Genomic DNA, 24,768 nt, shown 5'->3' with positions numbered 1-24,768 from the left:
CAGCATCCAGGCTATGGCTGCTCTGTAGATTGAGTGAACCGGATGGCCCTGCTCACCCCCCTGCCCATGAGTGCCCCAGAGCTAGGAGGGTACCGAGCCTCTCCCTGCAGGCAGGTGAGAAAGGGCCCGGTGCTCACCAGGTGCTGTGCACCCAAAAGAGCGACCAGGCCTCCTTAGGAGGCCTCCCCAGGTGCCCCACCAAAGTGAAATGACAGAGTCCACACGGCTCACTGCAGGTTATCTGCAGCTTGTGGGGGTGGTCACTCAGTTGTGCCCTGGCCACGCAGAGGTCTGCTCCCTGTGAAGACCACCTACTGCTGGAGAATGGCCCAGGCTTGGTGACCCGCTAGGAAGAGTTGCTGGTGCCCTCTTGCTCACCTCCTGGACACGTGCCAGTTGAGCTGTCCTCAGGGCCTAGTTGCTGTGCTGATGTGCTTGTCCCCTCTGCATGCAGTCTTTCTAGGGAGCCCCAACACACGTGGCCTCTGCCAGTTCGGGTCCTTTTCACTGACTTACTGTTTTCAATGTTTTTATTAAGGCATACTTTACATATTACAAAATTCACCCATTTCAAGTGTACAATTCTTGAGTTTTACAAAATATTTGTATTTGGCCACGCTGGATCTTAGTTGTAGCATGTGGGACCTGACCAGGGATCGAACCCGGCCCTCTGCGTTGGAGCAGAGTCCTTGTCACTGGACCACCAGGGAAGTCCCTACAGTCACTGGGTTTTCAATAGCTTTACCAAGTAGTGTAACCGTCACCACTGTTAGAGCATTTTCATCATCCCAAAGAGACGTTGTGCCCAGGACGCAGGCACTCGCCGTTTCCCCTCCCCCAGGTCCTGGCAACCACTGATTACTTTCTGTGGACTTGCCTAGTCTGGATGTTTCATATAAATGTAGTAGGCATCAGCACTTTATTCCTTTTTAAGAATGAAAATCTGTTGTGTGGATACGCCACATCTTGTTTATCTGTTGATTTGCTGATGGATGTTTCAGTTGTTTCCACCTTTTGGTTACTGTGAGTAATGCTGCTGTGAACATTCATAGGCTAGTTTTTGTTTAAGAGTATGTTTACATTTCTCTAGGAGAGGAATTGCTGCATTGTATGGTAGTTCTATGCTGGACTTGTAAAAAATTTTGTTTATTTTTGGCTGTGCTGGGTCTTTGTTGCTGTGCAGGCTTTTCTCTGGTTGCAGAGAGAGGGAGCTACTCTCTGGTGGTATGCGGGTTTCTCACTGAAGTGGCCTCTCTTGTTGCGGAGCACAGGCTCTTGGCCTCCCAGGCTCTAGAGGCTTAGTAATTGTGACGCATGAGCTTGGTTGCTCCGTGGCATGTGGAATCTTCCCCGACCAGGTATTAAACCCATGTCTCCTGCATTGGCAGGTGGATTCTTTACCACTGAGCCACTAGGGAAGCCCATATGCTAAACTTTTGTTAACTACATGTCATGTGGGAATATGTTCCCGGGAAAATGTTTACTAATGAGAACACCACTCTCCATCCCCAAAGGAAACCATGTTGTCCATTTGGTGAGCATCCTTCCAGACTTCATCCTGTGCACACATTATATTTCTCTACACACAAATCTAGAATGAAACAAATTAAAACTTTAAAACATTCCTGTTAAAGTTACACTGGGTATAACTGTACTGTCATTTGTCTGTCTTCTCAGGTCAGTATTGTTCGCGGTTTACCTCAATGACTGAAGGGGCGGCGTAAACCTGGTTGATTTAATGGCACCCTATCCCGGGTCTAGGTGGTTTCACCACTTTCACCATCACTACAATGCTCTACAGTGATTCTTTGAGCTTGTTTCTGACAACTTCTCCAGGCTAAACAAGACACGGGATTATTAGGCTGTCCAACCTCCCTCCCAGAGAGCTGTTCCCCACATCGTGGCCCACATGTGACATTGCTGATCCAATGGGGAGAAGAGTATTATTTTGCTTTACTTTCCATCTTGAAGAGTAAAACTGTTATCTTCACACGGGTTCACACGCATTTCTAATCCATCCTGTAAACAACCCCAAAGTCACTTCCTCCTGGAGGCCCCCTGGTCAAACCTCAGAGCCCCACGCCCCGGCCCTCTTCCTGGGCCCCCCACCCGGTCACAGCAGCTCCGAGCCGGCAGTGCCATCTTCTCTGGAGCCGGAGGAAAACCAGCGCAATGAGCCCGCCATTCCGCAGAGTCCGGCCATCGGAGCCCCGCTGTTTAACTGCAGGCCTTGCCAGGGGAAAAGCAGAGGCGAAGGACCGGAGCGGACCTGCTGCGCTGGGGGCCCTGCGCCCCCGTCATGACCCGCGCGTCCCCTCGCCGCCCCCGAGCATCCCCTCCTCACCGCCGCCCAACCATCCTCACCGCCGCCCGCCGCCCTCCTCGGTCCTCCGGGCCCGCCCCCTCCTCACACCATACTTCACGGCCCCGGCGCCCACGCGGGAGCGGAAGTCCCGCCTCCCGAGGCCACTCCGAGCGCCGATTGGCCCTCCTCTCCGCGCCACGCCCCCTTGTCGAAGAGTGCAGCTTCCGAGGGCGCTGAAGCAAACGGGCCGCTCCGTCCCGTCCGAGGTTTTCGTGGGGGCAGCGGCCGCGACTTTCCCGAGACCCCAGTCTTCCCGCGCCTAGCCGCCTCACCCCGTCTTGGGGACGGCCGCCGTCCTGCTCCGTACGCGGAAGGAGGAGCGTATGCAAACAACCTGGAGCTCCAGGCTCCTGATTGGTGAGCATCTCGGAAGGGGGGCGGGCTCAGAGGCCGAGACCAATGTGCGGGTGGTCCAGTTGCTGTGGGAGGGTTGCTGCAGCGGCGGCCAGTGGCGAAGTGGAGGGCGGGCCGAGGAGCCGTGGTAGCGGGGGGTTGGGTTGCCGGTGAGTCCGCGATGCTCTGTGGGACGCAGCGGGGACGGCGGGGCTGTGACGGACGTGCAGGCGGACCAGTGCTTCCGGGAAAGCGGGCGGCAGAGGGCCAATGGCGACGGCGGGAAGGCGGGGCGCGGCGGCGGCGGGGCGGGGCATCTGCGGGCTTCTCCGCGCGGCCTGGGAAGCGGTGGGGCGGGGCATCTGTGATGGACCTGCGCTCGGGCTAATGGCCGCGGGGAGGGGGCGGGGCATGACCGACGGCGCGGGGGCGGGGCGGCGGCGGGGCGGGGCGCGCGAAGGTCTCGCGGCGAAGTCTGGGAAGCGGGGGCAGGGGCTGGGGGCGCCCGTGGTGCTGAAGGACGTGGCCGCCGGCCAATGGCCGTGGGAAGGGGGATGACGGACGACCAATGGCGGCGCGCGGGGCGGGGCGGGGCGGCGGGGCGGCGGGGCTGAGCGGCGCCTTGCGGGAAGCGGCGGGGCGGCGGCGACGCTGAGGCGAGGAGAGGAGAGGCCCGGCGGGGGCGGTGGAGCAGGTGTGGGCTGGGCGGCCTCGCCGTCCCCTAGCCCCACTCATCCGCGCCGGCGCCCGCAGGTCGGCCGGAGGCCTCCGCCGCCGGGCTCCGCGGCGCCGTGGGAATGCGGGCGAGGCCCGCGCGCGCGTGAGCGACGATGGGCACGCAGGGCAGCCCGGTCAAGAGCTACGACTACCTGCTCAAGTTCCTGCTGGTGGGCGACAGCGACGTGGGCAAGGGCGAGATCCTGGAGAGCCTGCAGGACGGCGCGGCCGAGTCCCCGTACGCCTACAGCAACGGTAAGCCGGCACCTGGCGCCGCCCGGTGACCTGCGTCTGCCTGGCCGCGGGCCGGCGCCGGGCGGGGGCCGGGGATCAGCGCCCTAGCTCCCCGGGGCCCGTCGCGGCCCGCGGCGTCTCTGGGGCGGAGACTTGGTCTCGGGCCTCCGAGGAAGAAGGGCCTTGCTTTGGCCGCGCGGCCGCTCCAGGTGTGCACACCTGGGCGTCCTCAGAGGAAGGCGGTTGGCTCCGGGCTCCGGGCTCCGAGCATCAGCACCTTGTGCAGGAGGAAAACGCGCGCTCCTGACGGGATTAAACGTTCTGTCCACGTTCCCGGACCTGTGGCCCAAACACGGCACGTACGCATCGCTGGCACCTGCCTGGGCTTCTCTCAGCGTCCGCGGTTGACGGGGCAGCGCGGCCCCTCCCAGGCTCTGGCGCTCCTTCCCCGGGACCTTCGTGCTCCCGGCAAGGCTGGCTTTCCTGAGGAATTCTGCTTCTTGGCGTCCTCGTCCTCCACACTCTTTGTGTCTTGGGTTCTTGCGGAGGCTGTTTACTATCCTGTTGGCCTGTGGCGGCTAAGACTGTGGACGCTGCTCCTCCATCCTTTCCTTTCAGAACTGTCAGGGTCGTAGGGCTACCTGGGCTGGCCGGGCCCCCCCTGCTGAGGTCTGTCCCACCTCCCCGAGCACATGCTCCCAGCCTCAGCGAGAGTAGGGCCCTGGGTTCGTTTTAAGGGCAAGAGGGCCAGCGGGAGGCCACCACCGCCACTGCTGGGTGTCTCCAGGCGCGGATGGTGGACTCTTGAGTCACCTTCCCGGAGCCGATGCCCAGGAGGCTGGTGGTGCGTATCCGGCAGATCCCGAGGCCAGGGCGCCATCAGGGCAACAGAGGTTTTCTCGGACGAGACCTCTGCTGCCGAGGGTCCTCCTGCCGGGTGTGGTGAGCACTGGGGACACAGCCACAGGTGGAGAGGGAACCCGCCTCCTTCCTGTGACAGGCGGAGCGCTGCCTGAGGCGTGGAGACGGCAGGGACTCGGACTCCCAGTGGCCTGGGCCAGTGCGGGTCAGCCAGAAACGGTGAAGGAAGCCTCTCGAGGGTGGTCCTCTCGATCCCCGCTCCCTGGGAGCTCAGATTCCTTTCTGCTAACACCCTGCCATGGGGCCAGAGGAAGGGTCCGTGCCTGTGGCAAGACTTGGCTCCTGTGGACCGGCCGCTGGGAGTTGCTGGCACAGAGGCAGCTGGGAGTTGCTGGCACAGAGGCAGCTGGCGGGAGGCGCCGGCGGCCCAGCGTCTTCTCCCCAGGGCTCCACAGACTCCGCTCCGACACTGTCCACACTACTGGGTCCAGTGCTTGGAAGCCTTCTGCCGCCCCTCGGGCCCTGCCCGTTCACAGAGGGCAGTTCCGCCCTTGGCACCCTGGCTCCCACGGTCTTCAGGGTTAGGGGTAGCGGGAAGACACATCGTCGTGACGCGCCCATGTCCTGGGAAGCTGGAGAAAAGGCACAGCTCCGTCCTCACTGTCTGCTCCTGGTGTCAGTGCTGCTGAGTGTGTGCCTCCTTTGAACCTGGGGTGTGGGGGAGGGAAGGAAAGAGATGGAGGGACCGGAGGGGCGAGCTGGTTTGAGGGGTGGCCTGCCCGGGGTCTGCCCTGATGGTTATTTCTCTGTTTCTGCGACCCAGTGTGGTGCCGCGTCCCTGGACAGGTCCAGCTGTTTCTGGGGCTGGAGGTTGGTTTCCATCCTCAGTGCCGACCCGGAGCTGTCGTGCTGGGGTGTGCCCCCTGCTGTTTTCTCCGTTGCCTTGTCCCTAGTGTTGGCAGGAGACTTGCGCCTGGGAGGCACAGCAGGCAGCCTGCTATGGCACCCCTGGGCTCATGGTTACCACCCAACCTCTCCCAGTCTCTTCTCTTCCTTTGTGTTTTCCTGGGCACCGCAGTCTGGAGCTAAGTGATTTCGGGGTTGCCTTCCCTCTGTCGGGTGCCGGGTTCTGGGGTGAGAGTGCAGCGGCAAGCCCTTCTCACACTTGTGCTTGCACCCTTGGCTGCATCTCCACCCTGGGCCTGGGCCTGGCTCTTCTCCCCGATGACCACAGTCCTCCACTGCAGCTCTTCATATCTGCGGTGCAGCCCAGGAATTGACCAGGTGCACAGTGGCTGCTCCCTGAAGAGCTGGCCACTTGCCTGGTTTGGGCGTGGGCAGTACTTAGTGCGGGGGACACACCTTTCACAGGGCCCAGGACCACATCAGTTGGGACATCATCCCTCGGTCGCTTGGAGAATGTGGGGAAGATGTCAGTGTCCGGCACCCTGACCTGGAGCGTGCTGCAGAAGGAACGCGGGAGGGAGGGGAGGGGGCGCTGGGCTGACTGTGCTGACCTGGGCGCTCTGGAGAGCACGCTGGAATTGCGTGCGGGTGTCAGAGACCATGCGCAGGTCACTCTCAGGATGGGCAGTTGGACTTCGTCAGTCCTTTGGGAACGAGCTGGGAAATAGAAGTGAATAAAGTGAAGTTGAGCTTCCCAGGTGGCACAGTGGTAAAGAATCCACCTTCCAGGGCAGGAGACACAGATTCGATTCCTGGGTCTGGAAGATCCCCTGAAGGAGGAAGTGACACCGACTCCTGTATTCTTGTCTGGAAATTCAATAGAGAAGGCTGGCGGACTGCAGTCCACGGGGTCACAAAGAGCTGGACTGAGCAACTGGGCATGCAGGAAAGGTGAACTTGAAGTCTTGAGTGTAAGGTGGTAACTGAGGTTTCCCAGTCACGTTCGGGATCTGGTAGTAATGAGCAGGTTCTGGTGTCCGTGGTGGACCATTTTCTTCTGTGGAGGTTGGAATGTCCGGACCCTCGTTGGCTGTGGACATGCGTCCTTCAGAAGCAGGGGGGCGGAAACAACGGTGAGGGAGACTGGCCCCGATGGGGGCGGTGGGCACCACCAGGAGCGCTCAGGGGATGTGCTCACACACGGGGAGGCTGCTCGGCAGGCAGGCTTCCAGGATCTTGGGCGGACTCTGCCTAGTTGAGTCAAGGCGTGCAGAGAGCATGGCAGAGAGGATGCCCGTCCTCAGACGGAAGAGCAGAGCCGGGAAGGCCCGAGCCCTGGGAGTGGGCCGGTTCTCTGCCCACAGCAGGTGCAAAGGAGTCAGTGCCAACCCTGGACACAGGTCTTTGTGCGGCTTAGTTGCTCAGTTGTGTCCGACTCTTTCCAACCCCATGGAGTGTAGTCTGCCAGGCTCCATTGTCCATACTGGAGTGGGTTACCAGCATTTCCTTCCCCGGGGGATCTTCCTGACCCAGGGATTGAACCCGGGTCTCCTGCATTGGCAGGCAGATTCTTTACCACTGAACCACCTGGGAAGCCCCTGGACAGAGATCTTGGCTGGTGATAAACATGTGTTTGTGAGCCCAAAAGGCTACCTGGTGTGTTCTGTGGGTTAGACTGAGCACGGCACCGTGGATCCCCAGTGGGCAGATGTCCTGGGACCAGGGCAGTTCTTGGGGGCATAAGCTGAGCGGACAGCCGGCTGCGCCTTCCCTTCCGGGGTAGCACCTGGTCCGAAGTGGGGAGGGTGCCTGCGGATGAGGGTTGTGCGCACCTCTCTGGGAGGGATGGGGAGGGATGGTGCATGAGATGGGGTGTGCAGGCCTGAGAACGCAGAGACATCCATCTGAGGGGCACCGAGGTTCCGTGTTCAGGTCCAGAAGCCACTGCGGGGGCCATGGGTGCTGCAGTGTGGCAGCGTTGCTGGCCACCCGCGCCTGCCCTGCGGGCCATGCTGCCCCGGGGCTGTGGTGGCTCAGTGCTCTCCTCCCCGCCGTCTGGCCCCTACCTTCCTGGGTCCGATGTCTGTCCTCAAACTGCCTGATTCTGATCTTCCCACCGATGCAGTTTGGGCGGGAGGTGTGTCCCTGAGCACAGGGCTCAGGTGTGACGTGGCTGCAGAGGCCTGTCAGCTGCGGGTGTGCACGCGTGCATACACACACACCATGGGGCTGTGGTGATTTGACTTGGACCGCGTCAGCAGCACCCACATGCCTTAACAATGGGAGCAACTTGGTCATGCTGTCGTAGTTGGGTGTGTTTTCCTCTCTGGCACTTGGCAACACATAGGCTTCAGGGGGAGGACATGGGAAGACGCTCAGCCCTGAGGTGCAGCGGGATGGGGTGCTCGCCCATGAGCTCAGCACAGCCCAGGTCAGAGGATGCTTGCTTTCCCCCCGGGCGTGCAGCCACTTGTGTCCAGACGTGGACGAGCCCCGCTTCCTGCGAGTGGTAAGGCACCCACCCTGAGGAATTTAAGGGGCACATCTGCAGGAAAGCAAAGCTTTTTTCTTTTTTAAAAAAAAAATAAAAATGAAAAACTTGAAGCAGCCCACAGGTCTGGCAAGGACATATGGAAGTGGTAGGGTGAGATATTGTGGAGCCTTTAAAAATGCTGGTGTGGAGAAATAGTGAATGAACATTCAGTGGTTAGGAAAGCCTTTGTTATCTTGTCAAGGCTGTGTAAGTAAGACAAAGGGCAGAATCATCGGCTGAAACACTCAAGAACGTTAATGGTCACCTTTGAGTTTTGGGATTATCGGTAGGGTGTTGTGTTGTTTTTTTTAAATAACAGAAGTTTTGTGTGTGAAACATGGCTTGCTCTTCGTTGACAGCAGAAAGCTTTTGCTTTGATTTGGTTTCATGTGGTTTTCAAGGTGTTAAGGGAGCCAGCCCATGACCTCCTTGGAGCTGCTCCCCAGCCCGAGTGCCCGTGTGCAAGGGCGTCCGCTCTGTCCCCTTCAGGCCTGTGACGGGCTGCCGCCTGCACCTGTGGTTCCGACCCTGCGCCGCCGGAGAAGGGCAGATCTGCTGTGGTCAGCAGATCAGCGAGTGGCCCTGATCATGGTATGATTCAGGCCCCAGCTGCCCCACCCCGCGTCCCCTCCGGCCCGCTTCTCCTGCCTGAACTTCTGTAAGCGGAGCTGTACGACTTGGCCTCTCTTGTCTTCTCATTTCAACCAGCGGGTTTCCATGTCTGGGTCACCCTGAGGGGTGCTGGTGTGTGGATTCTGACATGTGTCTGGGCGAGTGAGCACGCGTATTTCCGTCAGGGGTGTGGTGAGTGCTGGGGGTGGGCACCGCCCGGCAGCTTTCCAGAGCAGACGTGCAGTTTCTGCCCGACGGGGAGGGCGTGAGGGCTGCGGGCACTCCACACTCACCGTGCTGAGGGCCGCCTCCTGGTAAATCCTCCCAGCAGGCGGGTTTTAGACCCTGTCGAGTTGTTACTAGAAACGGCCTGAGACCACCGCCCCAGTCATCCGTTCCCCCGGGCGCTCCCTGAAACCCCCACCCCGGTCACCCATCCCCTGGGCGCTCCCTGAGACTCCCGCCCCGGTCGCCCGTCCCCTGGGCACTCCCTGAGACCCCCGCCCTGGTCACCCACCGGGCACTCCCTGAGACCCCCGCTGTGGTCAGCCGTCCCCTGAGACCCCGGCCCTGATCTTCCATCCCCCAGACACTCCCTGAGACCCCCACCCCGGTTGCCCGTCCCCTGGGCACTCTCTGAGACCCCCACCCCGGTCACCTGTTCCCAGGGCGCTCCCTGAGACCACTGCCCCGGTCACCCATCCCCCAGCCGCTCCCTGAGACCACCGCCCCGGTCACCCGTCCCCCGGCCACTCCCTGAGACCACCGCCCTGGTCGCCTGTCCTCCGGGCACTCCTTGAGACCTCCACCGTGGTCACCCATTCCCCGGCCGCTCCCTGAGACCACCACCCTGGTCACCCATCCCCTGGGCACTCCCTGAGACCACTGCCGCGGTCGCCTGTCCCCCGGCCGCTCCCTCTGCCGTCACTCGCCATCTTGCCGCTCTGCAGGCGCAGCAGTCAGTCAGATGGGGCTGAGTCCCTGTTCCTTTGCTGTGGACAGAGGGCTGTCCCAGCCCCTCAGGGTCACCTGCGCTCCTCACCAGGTCCCCCTTTCCACTCTGAGAGCCAGGGCAGGGCCCTCCTTCCATCGCATCTGTCAGACTCACTGGCCAGGGGTGCCCACCTCTGAGGACTTGTGATGACATTGGGCTGGGGAGCCCGGGGTCCTCTCCCTCTTGAGGCCCGGGACCCATCATGTCGGCCAAGCCCTTCGCCCTGTGGGAAGCGTGTCCTCAGGTTCCAGGACTAGGACCACACAGCCCTATGGAAGAGTCTTTGGGTTGTTGGTGTTGGTCGGCTTTTGCAGGCTGGTCAGCGGAGCGCACGTCCGTGTTTCTGCCCCTGCCAGCACTGGGCGGGCGTTCCGCAATTGACATGCTCACACCTGACTCCAGAGATGGTGTTAGGAGGTGGGGCCTTCGGTAGGTGATCTGGTCAGGAGGGCTCCCTCGCCACCTCCGCCCAAGGACATGGTGGGCAGCCACCCCCAAAGATGCTGGATCCCCCGTGCTGAGTGCTCTCCCGGGCTCCAGACAGTGGGGGATAAATGTCTGCTGTCCATGAGTCCCAGACTGTGGAATTGTTTCAGCTCCGAACCGACCACAAAGCACCATGCACGTGTCTGTGGGGCAGGAATCTGGGCCTCGGGGGCTCTGCGCACTCGTGGGCCAGGCCGAAGGCCCGCTGAGCTTGAGTGTTGTCAGCAGTGGTGCCCGGCCTCCGTTCCAGGGCACAGGCCTCTCACCAGGAGCCTCCTGCTTCACGGAGCCGCAGGGCTGTCTGTGCAGTGTGATCGTGGAGTGGCCATCGTCACTGGGCCTTTCTCTGAGGAGCAGAAACCAGGTTTGACCGCCATCACTCTCGGGAGGACTGAGGCCTATGCCTGCCTGTGAGGGCCCGCCACACTGCGGGATACCCTCCTCTGCCCCCCGTGTGCCCTGGAAGGAGGCACACGTGGCAGAGAGAGGCCTTGCTGTCCCCCCCGCCCCCGGGGAGAGGGTGTGCAAGGGCTGGTCAGGTGTGTCAGGAGTACCGCTTGGCCTGGTGCTGCCTGCACTGCCATGTGCGGCCCCCAGCACTTCTGCACGTCTGCCGTTGTTGCTGAACGCTGTTTCTGGTTCCGCAAGGACCTAGGCCTTTTTTGCCTTTGTCTGTCTCTGGGAACTTGGCGATATCTGGTTTTCCCTCCCTAAGGAGTAGCTCTGAGGAGCAGCGGCTGCCTGTCTGGGTTTGGGGCAGCACCCTGACGCTGGGCGTTGGCATCATGTTGGGTCCAGGAGGGGAGCAGGGGTCTGGGGGCCGTGCTGGGAGACCAGCTCCTCCCGTGCAGGGATGGCAGGGTGACAGCAGCCCCTCCATGCCCGGGAGCTGTGCACCCGTGTCAGGCGCAAGAGAAGGCATTGATCAGCAATTTCTCTTTCGTTCTTAACCCAGTCTTCGTCACTTGTTTTTTTCTGTTATGAATTTTTAACAAGTTGTCCTATGGCTTTTCATCTTGTTGGGAAGTGCCTCGGTGGATATACACTAGAGCTGCCGATTCCTCTGTAAAGACTAAAGTTCAGATGGAAGCGGGGCTGGCAGGTTGTTTTGTGGGTGGGGCACCCCTCCTTGGCGGTCCTGCAGACGGGTCTGAGTTTAGCCTGGACCGGTGCATGGGAAATGCCCCCCATCCCCCAGGGGTCAGGCAGGCTGTGCCTGGTGGTCTTGCTCCTGAAAGCTGTTGCTCCCAGGGAGGGCAGAACCCTGGGCTTCTGAACACCCACGGACTTGGTTGGTGCGCAGGCTAAAGCTGAGAACTGATGCTGCTTGTCCCTTTCACCCTGCTGACCTTGTTATTTCCCAGGGCTCGAGCGAAGGTGGGTTTTCTCAAGGTCTTTTGTCCTGCGTCTGTGCCTGCAGGTGTGGGAAATGTGGGTCCCAAGGGAGGATTGCCTGCTGCACTGCGGGGAGAAGGGCCCGAGGGAGGCGAACCCCGCACCAGGCCGTCCTCCACAGGAGGGCCCTGGGGCCGCGGGGGGCTTCTCCTGCTGGCTGGGGCCCCCTGGCCTTCCTCCTGTGTATCCGTGCACGTAGTCCCAGCCCCTGGTGCACTGGCTATCAGGGCCTAAGGGGTGCCCGATAGACTCCCTGATCACCAGGACGTGGGCACCTGCCAGGATGGGACCTGAGCGACCTGCCTCCTCCTCCCAGCCCTGCTCTGAGCACCTCTGGGGAGGGCGGAAGCGTCGGTGCCGGGCAGTTCCTGTTGCATCCCTGCCTCCCGGGCTGTGCGCCTCCCTGCCGGGCGGGTCCCATGGGCCAGGGGACGCGGGGTCCCAGGCGTCGGCCCTCCTGGACAGGTCTCTGCAGCATCCCCTTGACTGTCCTGAAAAGGAGTGGAACTAGTGGATCACCTGCTCTGCCCACACTCGTCGCTACAGCACACACGTCTGTAACGTGAAGCAGGACAAAGGGGCGCGGGCGAAATCGTAAGGTGGTTGTGGCCGAGTGAGTCAGTGCCTGGGGACAGCCATGCGACGCTGAGAAGGTGACGGTAAAAATGGACCTGGTGACGGTGTCACTGTGCATGACGCGATTATTTTTGAGATGGTGAACAGTTCTTGTTCAGATTCTGAACAAGCAACAGACGTATATGATTCATAAAGTGGAAACATCCTTGTGAAATGTCGGACCCTACGCGATGTTAAGGTGGGGTCTCAGCTGTGAACACCCGGCCGCAGCGGGGGCGCGGGGTAGAAGTCGACGCTCAGGCTGCAGTTCCTGGCTCAGGGCTGCGCGTGGTGGCTGGGGCCTGGCAGAGTGAGGCATGCAGAAGGCCACCGCGTCAGGTGAACTGTGCCCCCTCAGAAGCCCCGGGGAGCAGCAGGCAGACGTCCCGTGAGCCCCCAGGAGAGAGGGGCTGGCCGTTTAGGAGCCGCAGAGCTGAAGCCTGGGCAGCCAGGGGCCAATGGGGACACAGCCGGCCTGCTCTGGCCCCCAGCGGCCTCCTGAGCCCTGTGTCCATTGGAGGAGTGTCTGCAGTCCCAGGCCCCTGGCCAGGTCCTGTGGGGACTCCTCCCCGTGTGTGAGGTGCCCTTGCCCTGCCTCTGTGTGCGCTGGGCAGTCGCCTTGTCAGCTGGGACTGGTGGTGTTCTGTGCCGACCAGGTGTTACATGCATCCCATGAAGCTGCTGGTCTTCGAGGATGGGCGGGGGACTGAAGTTCTGCTGGGACAGGTCCTGAGGCCACAGAGGGGGTCCGGGCTGGGAAGCCGTGAGGTCTGGCGCTGTCCGTGCAGGAGGCGCTGCCTCTGCGGGTGGGCCTCCCTTTGCACTCAAGTGTCTGGGTTTTCTGAGTCTGTTACGCACACTGTACGTTTCTGCCCAGGTTTGGCGGGTGGGTGGGTGAGCGGCAGGGTGAGCTTGAAGAGCACACTTGAGATGTATTTTAACCACGCTGTGTGGTTCGTGGGATCTTAGTTCCCCGAGGGATATGGGACCCCGCCCCTGCATGCAAACACAGCGTCCTAGCCCCTGGGCCGCCAGGGAAGTCCCTCCTTGAGGTGGTTTAGAACCTCCGAGGGAGTGTGTCAGTCTGCCGGCTTCCTGTGTCTTCTGCAGAGCTGGGCCCCTGGCCATTTTCAGCTGGACCCCGCTGTCTGCCCTGAGGATCCTCCGGCCCTGGGGCGGGCTCCTGGGTGGGAGTCCCACTGGTTCCCGTCCGTGGGCCGTCTGGCCCAGCCGCTGTGCGTGGAGGCGGTGCTGCAGGGAAGGTGGAGCTGGTCCCTCTGCGGTGCCTGTGCCCAGCTCTGCGAGCCTGTCCGCACAGGGCCCTCTGTGGCATCTGGCAGCGCTTTGAGCAGAGGCCCTGAAGGCTGGGTGCTGGCCGTCCTCTTTGGAGTTGAAGTCCTGAGTAAGGAGTTGGGCGGGCTCAGGCGGGGGGTGGGCGAGGTGCCCGTGTGCACTGCCCCAGGGCCACAGAGGCTGGCGTGCTCCCCAGTGGCTCCCTGTGCCCTGCTTCCTCCTGGGCCCTCCCTGGGTGCCCGCTCCTCCCTGCAACTCCAGGCTGGCCCCCCGGGCCCTGGTCCACTGGCCACAGTCCTTTCGTGGGGGCGGCCTCGGGGTGGGTCCCCATGGCCAGCACCCGCTGGGCTGAGCACCCACAGAGGTGACTGGAGCGTGGGCCGTGGGCGTCTGTGGCCTTCCTGGGATCGCTGTGTCCAGCACTGTCTTCATAGGGTCTGGCTCACGCAGCCGGAGAGCCCGGACCCTCTAAGGTGTCCAGGGCCAAATCTGAGCTCCCCGTTTGACAGAGAATTCCAGGAGTTCCCACCTAAAAAAGTGGGTTGTCGGCAGACAGTTGAGGGGAGGTGAATGCACAGGAAAGACGGTGGAGACACCCGAGTTCTGTGTTTCTTTAGCTCGAGAGTGCGTGTGGAAGAATCTTCTCTTCCGTCTTGAAAAAAATTGTGGCTAAATATAGGCCACGTAAAATTTATCATTTTAAGTCTTTTAGGTGTACAGTTCAGTCGCCCTCCCAGCACCTCCAGAGCTTTTCCACTTTCCCAGCTGGGACTCCCCGCTGAGCACCTCTTCCCCCGCACCTCCGGTCCTAGGCGGCCTCTCTCCGTCCAGTCTCCGTCTGAGGCTCACGCTCCAGGGACCTCGCAGAAGGGGTCAGGCAGTGCTTGTCTTGTGTCCGGCTCGTTTTACTGAGTGTTCATTCCCGTTACAGCATGTGTCAGACTCTCCTTCCTCTCTGAGGTGGGATGATACTCTGTTGTACAGGTGGACCGCATTTTGCTGATTCATTCTTTCATCTTTAGAGACTGGGGTTGTGTCCGTCCTTTAGCTGTCGTGAATAATGCTGCCGTAAGCATGCGTGTGCGACACGTACATGTTGGATGGATGTTCTGGATTCCTTGGCCACTCTGAGTTTAATTCTGAGGGAGCGCCGTGCTGTCCCCCCTGGTGGCGCCATCTTCCAGCCCCACCAGCAGTGCTCACGGGTTCCAGTTCCTCTGCATCCTCACCAACACTGCTTGTTTTCTGCTTTTTTGATAATAACTATCTGATGGGTGTGATGCGGTGTCTCATACGGCTTTGATCTGCATTTCCCTAGTTCATGTGATTATTAGCTATTTGCATATCTTCTTTGGAGAAACATCTCTTTAAGTCTTTGGTCCACTTTTTAACTGGATTCTTTTTGTTGAGTTTTAAGATTTCTTTATGTTTTCTGAATACTGGTCCTTTTTCAGATACGTGATTTGCAAGTATTTATCATGTCCCATTTTGTGGATTACGTTTTCCTTCTGATGAGTGTCTTGATGGGTGGGAGCCAGGCTTTGACATGTGGCCAGCAGTGAGTGGGGTGGAAGGCCCTCGGGCCCTTTGTGCAGCGCTGTGGTGGAGTCTGCCCACGTGCAGAGTCTGCATGGAAAATGCCCATTTCCAAGCCTCCCTGGAACAGGTGTCGTGAACAGTCGAGAACCTGGATGCCTAAGGCTCCAGGGAGGAGGACAAAGGACCCAGCTTTTCGGACACCAGTTGAAGATCTTGGTGTACGGCGATGCATCCATCACTGTCCCTGCCCCTGCCAGGGACGGGACTTATTTAGCTTTTTCCGCATGAAAGTATGAGAAAGTAATAAACAGGGAACTGCTGTATAACATCAGAAACTAAATTCAGTATGTTATAATAACGTATGACGGAGAAGAATCTGAAAAAGAATAGATAAACGTATAAAACTGAATCGCTTTGCGGTATAGCTGAAGCAATTGTAATTCAACTATACTTCAATTTTTAAAGTATTCAAAAAATGAAAAGTAAAGACGTGGCCAGCAGAGGTTCTTTGAGAGCTTTCCAGAGAAGAAGCATTTTAGATGCCGCTTTGTCATTAACAGTGCTCCAGGCACACTCCAATTGTCAGCACCTGGGTGGTGGGTGAGCCCAGGAGCTCAGAAACCCATTAGCTCTGAGCAGCGTGTGACGTGGCCAGCGCTGAGGCCAACCAGCCTCCCTTTGGCTGGCGCGTTGGCACCCCCTTGGGCCCCTGGGATGACAGGAGCCACTGGGCTCCCCAGCTGCAGCCCTGTCTCCTCTGGGCCGCAGAGGCCGGGTCCTGGTCAGGCGAGTCTCTCACCCGCGCTCTGCTTCATCGCAGGGATAGACTACAAGACAACCACCATCCTGCTGGACGGCCGGCGGGTCAAGCTGGAGCTCTGGTGAGTCGGGCTGCGCGCCGAGACGCCTGGGCGGGGGCTGCTGTGCTTCCCTTGTTGCCGGGGCCAGGGAGCGGGGTGAAGTCAGTCGGGTCCTTAAGGAAACCACCAGTACAGCAGCCGTGTAGACACGGGACCGCATGTGACGCAGAGACCAGAAGGTCAGGGCTGCCTGTCCTGGCAGAGCCTGGCTCCCTTTTGCCCATAAAGACGTGTTTCCAGGGGGCCCCGGCCCTTCCCTCCTTGCCACTACCAGATTCCACATTGAGGGCGTTTGGAGACCCTCGCAGTTGATGTGACTTCCCCCGCACTTGAGTTCTCCAGCCCCACAGGGCAGTCTTCTGGAGTGTCCAGGCCAAGGAGGTCTGCAGGGCGCATGCAGAGCGGGAGGGGCGGGGTCCTTCATGCAGGTGGGCTCCCATGGGTCGCATCCCCCCACTTTGTTTCAGGGACACCTCGGGCCAGGGCCGGTTCTGCACCATCTTCAGGTCCTACTCGCGGGGCGCACAGGTAAGACCTGCACGGCCATCCTCCATGGGGTCTGCAGGGCTGTGGCACCCTGTGCAGGGCGCGGCAGCTGTGGGCTCGGGGCCAGCTGGCTGGACAGAGGGCTGAGCCCTGTGGGAAGGGCTGCTGCAGATGCCAGAGGGCGGACACGGGTTGTTGTGGTGGGCCTGCAGGGAGGAGCTCCGAGGCTGGGCTGTGTGCAGTGCGGGGGCTCCTGGGGCCCTGCTCATCCCTGTTTGTCCTGGGCATCTCCTGGTGGCCTGTGTGCCAGCCGTCAGTGTGAGATTTGAGGCTGCACGGAGGGAAGCAGCAGTTGTGTGAATAGACCAGCTGCCCACTCGCTGCCTTCACGAGGGGACTGGCTTCAGGGGACCTGTGGGGGGCCCAGGCTCTGACCAGGTGGGGCGTGCCCCCCGATGGTGGACTGGACAGTGCAGGCTGAGCCTCCTCTGCTTGGTGAGCAGGAGCTGACACGTTTGCAGGTGCCTCTCAGGAGCGTCCGGAGCGCCGCTCCCTGCTGCGGCTGGGCGTGTGGTGGGTAGCCCCATGGCGGGGCTCCTGGCTGTGCAGGCCTCCACCAAGGTGCGAGCGAGGGTGCTGCTGCCGACCTGCTTAGCCTGGCGGTCCCATCTGGAGCTGCTGCTCCCAGACGGTCAGAGCCGGCAGCCCGCAGACTGGCTGGCACCAGCGCAGACACAAGGGTGCGGGGGCCTCCCCACAGCCCAGGACCGCGGGAGAGCACGGGCGCCCAGGAGACCTCTTCTGTGGGGGGGTCTGACGGGGAGTCTACTCATGCACGGGGGAACGGGTGTTGGGCCTGAGACCACAGGCTTCCTGACGAGGTCTTTGTTCTTCCCGCTGCTTTTGAATGTTTCCCAATTTTTACGATGCACCCATTGCTACTCTTTCAATAAAACAGGAAATGAGGGGGGGGGGTGGGTGGTTACCTCGGTTTGTGGGGATAGGGCGATCGGGGAACAGCAGGGAGCCCCGGGGCCCCGCATGCAGGCCAGCTCCTCTGGGACGGGCGCAGGCAGGTCGGCTGAGGGCTCACCTGCGGGGACCTGGGGAGGGAGCGCGTTCCGTGCCCACTTCTCTGCAGGGCAACGGGCGTGGACGTGTCACTCATGCTGACTGTGCTAGTTCCGGAGGCTTCTGTTGCTTCTGGGCTGGAGGAACCAGTCGTGGATCCTGAGTGTGTCTCCGGCCCGGGTGGCGGGTGGGGGTGGGTCTCCAGCTGGGAAGCTGACCTCAGGTCTCCTGCCTGGTCGATGCCCCACGCTGGCTGCAGCGTGGCCCGTGGGGCCCGGGGTGCGATCAGCAGCTGCTCCTCCCCAGGTCCTGTCTGTCCTGTCGCCCTCCTGCCCTGGTGCAGTCCCCGGAGGCCTCACAGGCACCCGGGCCCCACAGCCGCCGACGCAGCCCTGGCTGCACTCATGTGTCTCTTCCTGGGAGGCCCTCTCTGTCTCAGGTCTCCTGACTTGTGACCCTTGTTTCCGTTGCTGAGGTCTGAGGTGGCCACTTGTGGCCCAGGCGGCCAGCGCTCCCTGCGTGGGGGACCGTGGTCCCCTGTGCCAGTTCCCATGGGCTGGGCGTGTGGGGGGAGCCGGGGACGGCAGCGTCCTGTTGAGCTGGGGCTTGGGATCAGCTGGGTTAGCACCAAGGGGAGCTCAGCCAGGCGCTGGTCTCCTGGAGACAGGTGAGTGGTCTGGGCACATGCGCCCTTCCAGCAAGTGCCAAGTAGGACACCAGCCTGGGTGGGGTGTATGCAGTTCGTCTGCTCCCCTCGTCCGCGCGGTTGTTTCTGGGCAGAGCTGTGCTCGCGCCGTGGGGCGTGGGCAGGGGCGTTCAGCCACAGCCTGTGGTTCCTTGGCCGCTGTACCACAACCGCGTGACTCAGCCCACACTCACTGGTAAAAGCCGCCCTCCAACCTTGGTCAGGTGGTGATTGCACAAGTGTGTGTTTGTCCAAACTCATTGAACAGGTCACACCTGAAATGCCTACGTTTTTTGGTGTGTAAGCTCAATAAACTACCTTGGCAACAAGGGTGCACACGCCCACCCACACCTGGGAGGTTTTCTCTCGCAGCTCGAGTCACCCGTGTGTGCTCAGAGGCTCGCTGCCGATGTTTGTAACAAAATGAGGTGTGTCACCTGTGACCCAGCAGCCGCGCCCGCTGACCAGCCTGGTGCAAGAGCGTGGCTGCTGTGGGGAAGGGCCCTGGTGTGCTGGGCGGTTTGCACCAGGACCCTCTGTGGGTTAGGAGATGCCTGTGGGCGCCTGAAAGACAGCAGCAGGTAACTGGGGCGGGGGCAGGACCAGAGCCTCTGTCTCTACCATGGAGGCTTACTCAGTTTTAAGAAGCTGAGCCAAAGTTAAGAGAAAAGGGGAGAATACAGTAAGAATGTCTTTGCCACTCCTGTGGCTCTCTGAGGTCACAGCTGACTTGGGGGTCCTTTGGAGGGGTCCTGGTGACCAGGAACCTCATTTGGGGTCTCAAGGAAGCCACCTGTGCTCAGTCCCAAGTGTCTTTCCGCCAAGTCTCTGGTCCCTTTGGTCCCTGCCCACAGTTTGGCCGTCTCGCTGTCCTTCGTCCTGTGACCTTTCTGTCATTAGCCTGACCTGGCGGACACGGGTAGCGGTGGTAGGCAGAGACTGGCGCCAGCTAGGAGACCAGCCAGAGGCTCTTCAACAGCCTTGGGGTGCACTTGAGCCTGAACCCAAGAGATGGGCTTCTCTCCGTTTGCTCGAGCTTTTAAACGTTACGGGTCCCCTCTTCTTCCCCACCTGCCTGCACTGGCTTGGTGGGTCTGTGCGATTGGCTGGGGCCCGCTCAAGCTGCCGGTGAGGTGAGCTGTCCGTGAGATGCGCCTTGTGGGACCTGGGTCCCTGACCAGGGCTGGAGCCTAGGCCCCCTGCGTTGGGAGACTGAGGTCCTGGACCACCAGGGGGGCGCCTCTGGAGTTTCATATATGGAATCTCCTGGAATGGGCAGGTGGACTGAGTGGGAAGCCATCATCAAAGCTCCGCTGGGGGAGGATGTCTGCGGATTCCCGTTCATGATGAAGATGACACTTAGGATGGATTAGTGCTGACGGAGTTACAAGGAGACAGAAGCGTGGAGATGGGGGTCTTGCTGCAGATCTGGTAGTGCTGACCTTGCCCTTGCATGGCAGGAAACCAAAGCAGAGTGTTTGCTCACAGCCGGCCAAGACCCCTTGAGTCAGGTTGGGTGAGACCTTCGGCAAGAACCGGTGGGACTTGGAAATAGCGTGCACTGTGCATCGGGTGGCTTGGCAACCAGGACCACCCAGAGGCGCCCCGGGAGGAGGGTGTGGTGGTGGAAGCGCCACTGCTCCCGGTGCTCCCTGAGCACGGTCCGCTCAGGCTCTGGAGCACGGCAGTCAGCTTCTGATGCTTTAACAAGCCAGGACGAAATCACTGAAAATGTCCTGTTGGCATCTGGCTTAACGGACACGCCGGTTTCAGGGCTCCAGCCGGCGGCCATCGGGAGCACTCCCAGTACTGCTGCCTCACCCTGCTGGCCGCCGGGAGCTCAGGTCAGGCTGGTCGGAGCTCAGGGCAGCTGTGCCCACAGCAGCGTGGAGTTCAGCCTTTGGCCGTGGTCAGCACGTGGGCCCCCACAGCCTCAGCAGTCCTCGGGCTGTGTGGCCAGTGTGCCAGGCCCAGCTCTGGCCTTTGCTGGTCGGCCTCAGTGGCTGCTGGCTCACCTCCACCTCAGCAGTTACGCTGCAGACTGGCACGACCAGGCCTTTTGTTGCATGGCAGCCCCTGCCTCTCGCCCTGGTGTGGCTCCAGGCCAGATGGGGGCCTGACAGCCCCAGAGGAGGTGTCCCCCTCCTGAAGGACCCCGGAGGTCACGCGTCCATGCTCCCTCTGACCAGGGCTGCACCCAGCCTGGACGGGGCTGTCAGTGAAGACTCAGTCACATGCCGAAAGGCTCAAGTGCTACTCTTAATTTGCAGTGAGGCACAGAAATGTAACGAGCAGAGCATTTTTAAGATACCCTTGTTGCTGTTAATTGAAAGTATAATTTGCTGGAGTGGAAAGAAAAAGACCAAAATGAAAATTTCTTTCCCTCCCCAGCTTCTTGGTCACTTTGGAGCACTGCTTTATTAACATGATGTACTAATGTAGATCCCTTTTTATATTATGTGTAAAATGTAACATTGATAGGTTAATAAAGATGCTTGAATCAAAAAATAAACATCACACAGGAAGCGTAAGCAAGGAAATAAGTCCCCGTCCAGCCCTTCCACGGGTGGTCACGTCTGTGGAAGCCTGTTCTGTGTGGTGTGTTTGTATTTCTGTTCTCTAAAACTGCCCGTGTATGGCATCGGGTCCGTGTTTGTCCCCTCGATGTCTGTGGTGCCCATGAGCAGCGTGGGTGAGCGCAAGTGCACCCTGCCTTCGTCGCCTGCCCGCCTGGGGGCCTGGGGACCGCATGTTTAGTTTGTTGATGTTTGTTTTATGAGCAGTTCTGTGTTGAGTATCTGTAAAGACTCGACGCGGATGGCCCAGCCCTTGGTCCATGTGCCTTTTGGTGGACTCTGTCATCCCCCCACAGCGGGCGGCTCCCCTCCAGGCCCAGCGTGTCCCCTGCAGGCAGCTCCGCCCTGCCCTGCACAGGCTTTCCATCCCCCACCCCACCCCAGCCGGGGTGAAAGCGGTCTCCACCTGCTCCTTAGCAGGACCTCATCTGCCAGAATTCGAAGCACAGTTTCAAGGGGAAAGGCTTCAGAATTCCTCATTTTGAGATGGAGGGTGCCCTCCATCACAGCTACACTCTCCCCTTCCTGGTGTGTGACGGAGACGTGGGCTAGATGAAGGCTACTCCCTGCACAGGGAGGGCGTGAGCCATGCTGGTGGGTGGGTTCTCACAGAGCCTGTTTCGGGGTGGAACATGAGGCCAGAGACAGGGGTGACCCCGGGGCCCTGAGGCTCATGAGAGGTTGCCACCAGGCAGGCGGAGTAGCAGTCTCCGAGGGCTGTGGTAGGGAAGTCCCCGCAGCAGAGCCTCTGTGCGGAGGTCTTGGGGCAGCTGCTCCCGGACTCACGTCCCCTGCAAGTGTGGGTGGGACCGCTCAGAAACACTTCTGTTCAGCACCCCCTGGTTCCCCAGGAAGAGTGCCCCACACCACAGTCCTGTGCGCCTGCCGTTCTCAGGTGGAGTGACTGTTAGACGACGTAGGGTAGCACGTGTGCTTGAGGAAAGATATGGAAAAACTACAGTTCTATCCCAGCAGATTCCCCACGTGGAGGGAGGCAGTACCGAACCCTTGAGGTCCCTGACAGTCAGATGGCCCCCAGCCAGACGGTGGACAGGGCATGCCATGGTGAGGAGACAGGTCGGGCTAGCTGAGCCCTGTGCACAGAGCCCCCCTTAAATGCAGGAGGAAGGTTCAGAGCTCATTTTCCACATCGCCGCCTGTTGGGTGAACTGCGTGTCCACCTGACAGCTTGGCTGGTGCCTGAGCGCCCCGGCCCTGCCCGTATGGGGACGGAGGGCTACGGGGCAGAGCCTGAACAAGACCCCGTCATCCGTGGGAACCTGGACCTCGTAAGACCCTCACTTGCCTTGCAGGGAATCCTGCTGGTGTATGACATCACCAACCGCTGGTCCTTCGACGGCATTGACCGGTGGATCAAAGAGATCGACGAGGTAGGTGTACTCCCCCAGACCCCCTTCCAGGGCCACACCCATCCCTGGCATGTGGGCCGACATCCCCCTCTTGCAAAGGGAGCCTCTGTGGCCCCCACTTGCAGCGCCTCCCATGCCCAGGTTCTGTGCGTCCCCAGCCGCTGGCCGCTGGCTGCAATGGCACCACGGGTTGGGGTTCTGGGCCCCCAGGGGCCCCTCAGCACGGAATCGATGGAGGGCCGCCCTGCGAGCTGGGGGCTGGGGGTGGGTGCAGAGGGGCATCCTGCCACTGCACGTCTGCTGAGTCCTGCACACCTCCTAGCACGCACCCGGAGTCCCCCGGATCCTGGTGGGGAACCGGCTGCATCTAGCCTTCAAGCGGCAAGTCCCAACAGAGCAGGCGCGCGCCTACGCGGAGAAGAACTGCATGACCTTCTTCGAGGTCAGCCCGCTGTGCAACTTCAACGTCATTGAGTCCTTCACTGAGCTGTCCCGCATCGTGCTCATGCGGCATGGCATGGAGAAGATCTGGAGGCCCAACAGAGGTGAGGCGCGGGCGGGGCCCGGCTGCGGGGGCGGGGCCTGCAGGGGAGGGGCGGGGCCTGCAGGGGAGGGGCGGCTGCGGACTGACCTGTCCGACGCCAGTCAGAGGACAGGTTCCAGGCCCCAGTCCCACCAGAGCAGAGCTAACGAGGTGGCAGGGAGGCTCGGTTCCCACCCAGGGTTATGGGCTTGGATGTCTAGCCGCCGAGCCTTGCGGGGTGGGGAGGAGACAGGGGCGGGGTGCCCAGTGGCTGCTCTGGGCTTGCCTGGTGGGGGGTGGGGGTTGTTCCCCTTCAGCAGCCCTGGGGGCTTTGCGCACCGCCCCTCCCAGTCCCCAGGCCCCTGCTCTGTCTCTTGTGCTCATCTGATGGCGAGGTTGTCAGTTGCCACCAAGACCCCCCCCTTACCTCCCCACGACCTGACCCCTCATCATCTGACACCCCCGCCCCCCGCCCCCGCAGTGTTCAGTCTGCAGGACCTCTGCTGCCGGGCCATCGTTTCTTGCACCCCCGTGCACCTCATCGACAAGCTCCCGCTGCCCGTCACCATCAAGAGCCACCTCAAGTCCTTCTCAATGGCCAATGGCATGAACGCCGTCATGATGCACGGGCGCTCCTACTCGCTGGCCAGTGGGGCTGGGGGTGGCGGCAGCAAGGGCAACAGTCTCAAGCGGTCCAAGTCCATCCGGCCACCGCAGAGCCCCCCCCAGAACTGCTCGCGCAGCAACTGCAAGATCTCCTAGCCACGGGAGGGTCAGCCTGGGAATGCTCCTGGCGGGCTCTGGGCCCTGTGCTATGTGCCGGGGACTTTGGCCACATAGCCCCTCCTGGGAGGCATGGGGGACGCACCTGGTAGGCTAGTGGTCTCGGCCAGACCAGCTGCACAGGACAGCGGGGACCATGCTGTGCAGATGGTGGTGGAGCACGCCGGGACCCCAAGGAGCGGCTGAGAAGGGCCCCGAGGAGGCTGTGCCTGGTGATGGCCTGAGGACTGGGGCTAGGCCCCTTCTTATTTATGTAACACACGGTTGTACATTTTTAAAGGACCAGCAGGGAAGCCTCTGTGCAGCCACGCGGTGAGCGCACAGCTGAGGGGGTGAGCCTGGGAGCATGGGGAGGGTGGTGAGGCTGAGACCAGAAGGGAGCCACCATCCTTCACATGGGGTGTGGCTGCGGGGGCCAGCGAGGGTCACGGGGACCCCCAGCTGCACTGTCAGCCTCTGAGCACGGTGATTGGCGCACCTGCCCCGGGACGCTAGGCTGCAGCTCCCAGGGCGCCCACCAGCCCTCCTGGAGGACACCCTGTGAGCCCCAAGCCGCGGGGTCAGGGCCGGGGTGATGCGCAGGTCTCAGGTTTCTTGGGAAAGGAAGTGGGCACACCCCCACATCCCTCCCCCGCGCCCTCTCCCCACTCGGGGGCTGACAGCCTTGGGATTCTGTACCTTCAGTTCCATTTGTACCTGTTGCCACGCGAAGTTGGCTCAGCTTCTCTCCTAGTTGAGGACACAGCTGTTTGTAGGCAGGCAGTACTCGCTGGGCCTTGAGGCCAGGGTAGGTCTGGACCGAGCCAGTCCCACTTGCCCTGGAGTTTCTAGACCCTACTCTGGTCAGCTTCAGTTTCCTGGCCTTGGGTGGGATCCCATAGCTGCTCCTCACCCAGACTCACCCCTCTGTGAGGTCACACGTCACAATGTGAGGTGACACGTCACAAGAGCCTTCCTCACCCATTTCTTCGTGGTGGACACTGAGCCCCTCCTCGAGGACCCACCAGCCAGCCTGAGCTGGAGGCCTGGCTTCCTTCCGTCCGCCTGGCTGGTGACGTGGCCACAGGTCACACTGGTGCTCAACTCTACCTCCTGCCTGTGGGCCCCTCCCTGGCCTGTGACCCCTTGATCAGGACTTATGTGGTGGGTGCCCCGGGGGCTGCTGTCCTGGGAGGTGAGGTGGGGGGAGCCGCAGCATCTGTGGCCAGGCGCCCGGCTGCCAGCAGGGCCTGCAGAGGAGGCCACCCATCCCGGCTGCCGGCGGGCGCCCCTTTGGACTGTGTGGAGGGAACGGACGGGCCTGCGTTCACCGTGTCAACACTACCCTTTGCTGCTGTCCACACCTGCACCATTCCTGGGCTTGTCTTGGGACGGTTTTTTCTTCTTTGTTCAGTAAACATAATTCAGCTCTGGTCTCTGGGCTGCGTTGGGAGAGAATGAAGGTCTGGCTCTCATGGGCTGGGCTGGCTGGCAGATGGCACTGCAGACGGCTGCTTTGTCCTGCTCAGTCTTCCGCACCTGGAGTGTCTCC

General features: G+C 61.1%; 1 protein-coding gene across 2 annotated transcripts; it reads left to right on the top strand.

Annotated features, from left to right (window-relative positions):
- The first annotated feature begins 2,583 nt into the window (after positions 1–2,583).
- On the top strand, positions 2,584–24,649 carry RAB40C (RAB40C, member RAS oncogene family). Of its 2 annotated transcripts, none has more exons than XM_005886837.3 (7): positions 2,584–2,722; positions 3,452–3,670; positions 15,704–15,764; positions 16,211–16,271; positions 21,875–21,952; positions 22,254–22,476; positions 22,936–24,649. In XM_005886837.3, exons 2-7 carry the CDS (start codon positions 3,529–3,531, stop codon positions 23,214–23,216), a joined length of 846 nt encoding a protein of 281 aa, XP_005886899.1. In that variant the 5' UTR covers positions 2,584–2,722; positions 3,452–3,528; the 3' UTR covers positions 23,217–24,649. The 2 variants fall into 2 exon arrangements, with proteins under 2 accessions (XP_005886899.1, XP_070218931.1); XM_070362830.1 differs by lacking the exon at positions 2,584–2,722 and adding an exon at positions 2,760–2,868.
- The last annotated feature ends 119 nt before the right edge of the window (positions 24,650–24,768 follow it).

This window comes from Bos mutus, chromosome 25 (assembly GCF_027580195.1).
Source record: "Bos mutus isolate GX-2022 chromosome 25, NWIPB_WYAK_1.1, whole genome shotgun sequence".
Lineage (NCBI taxonomy): Eukaryota > Metazoa > Chordata > Mammalia > Artiodactyla > Bovidae > Bos > Bos mutus.
Note: the sequence above shows the minus strand (reverse complement) of the source record. Positions and strands in the feature narration are given on the sequence as shown.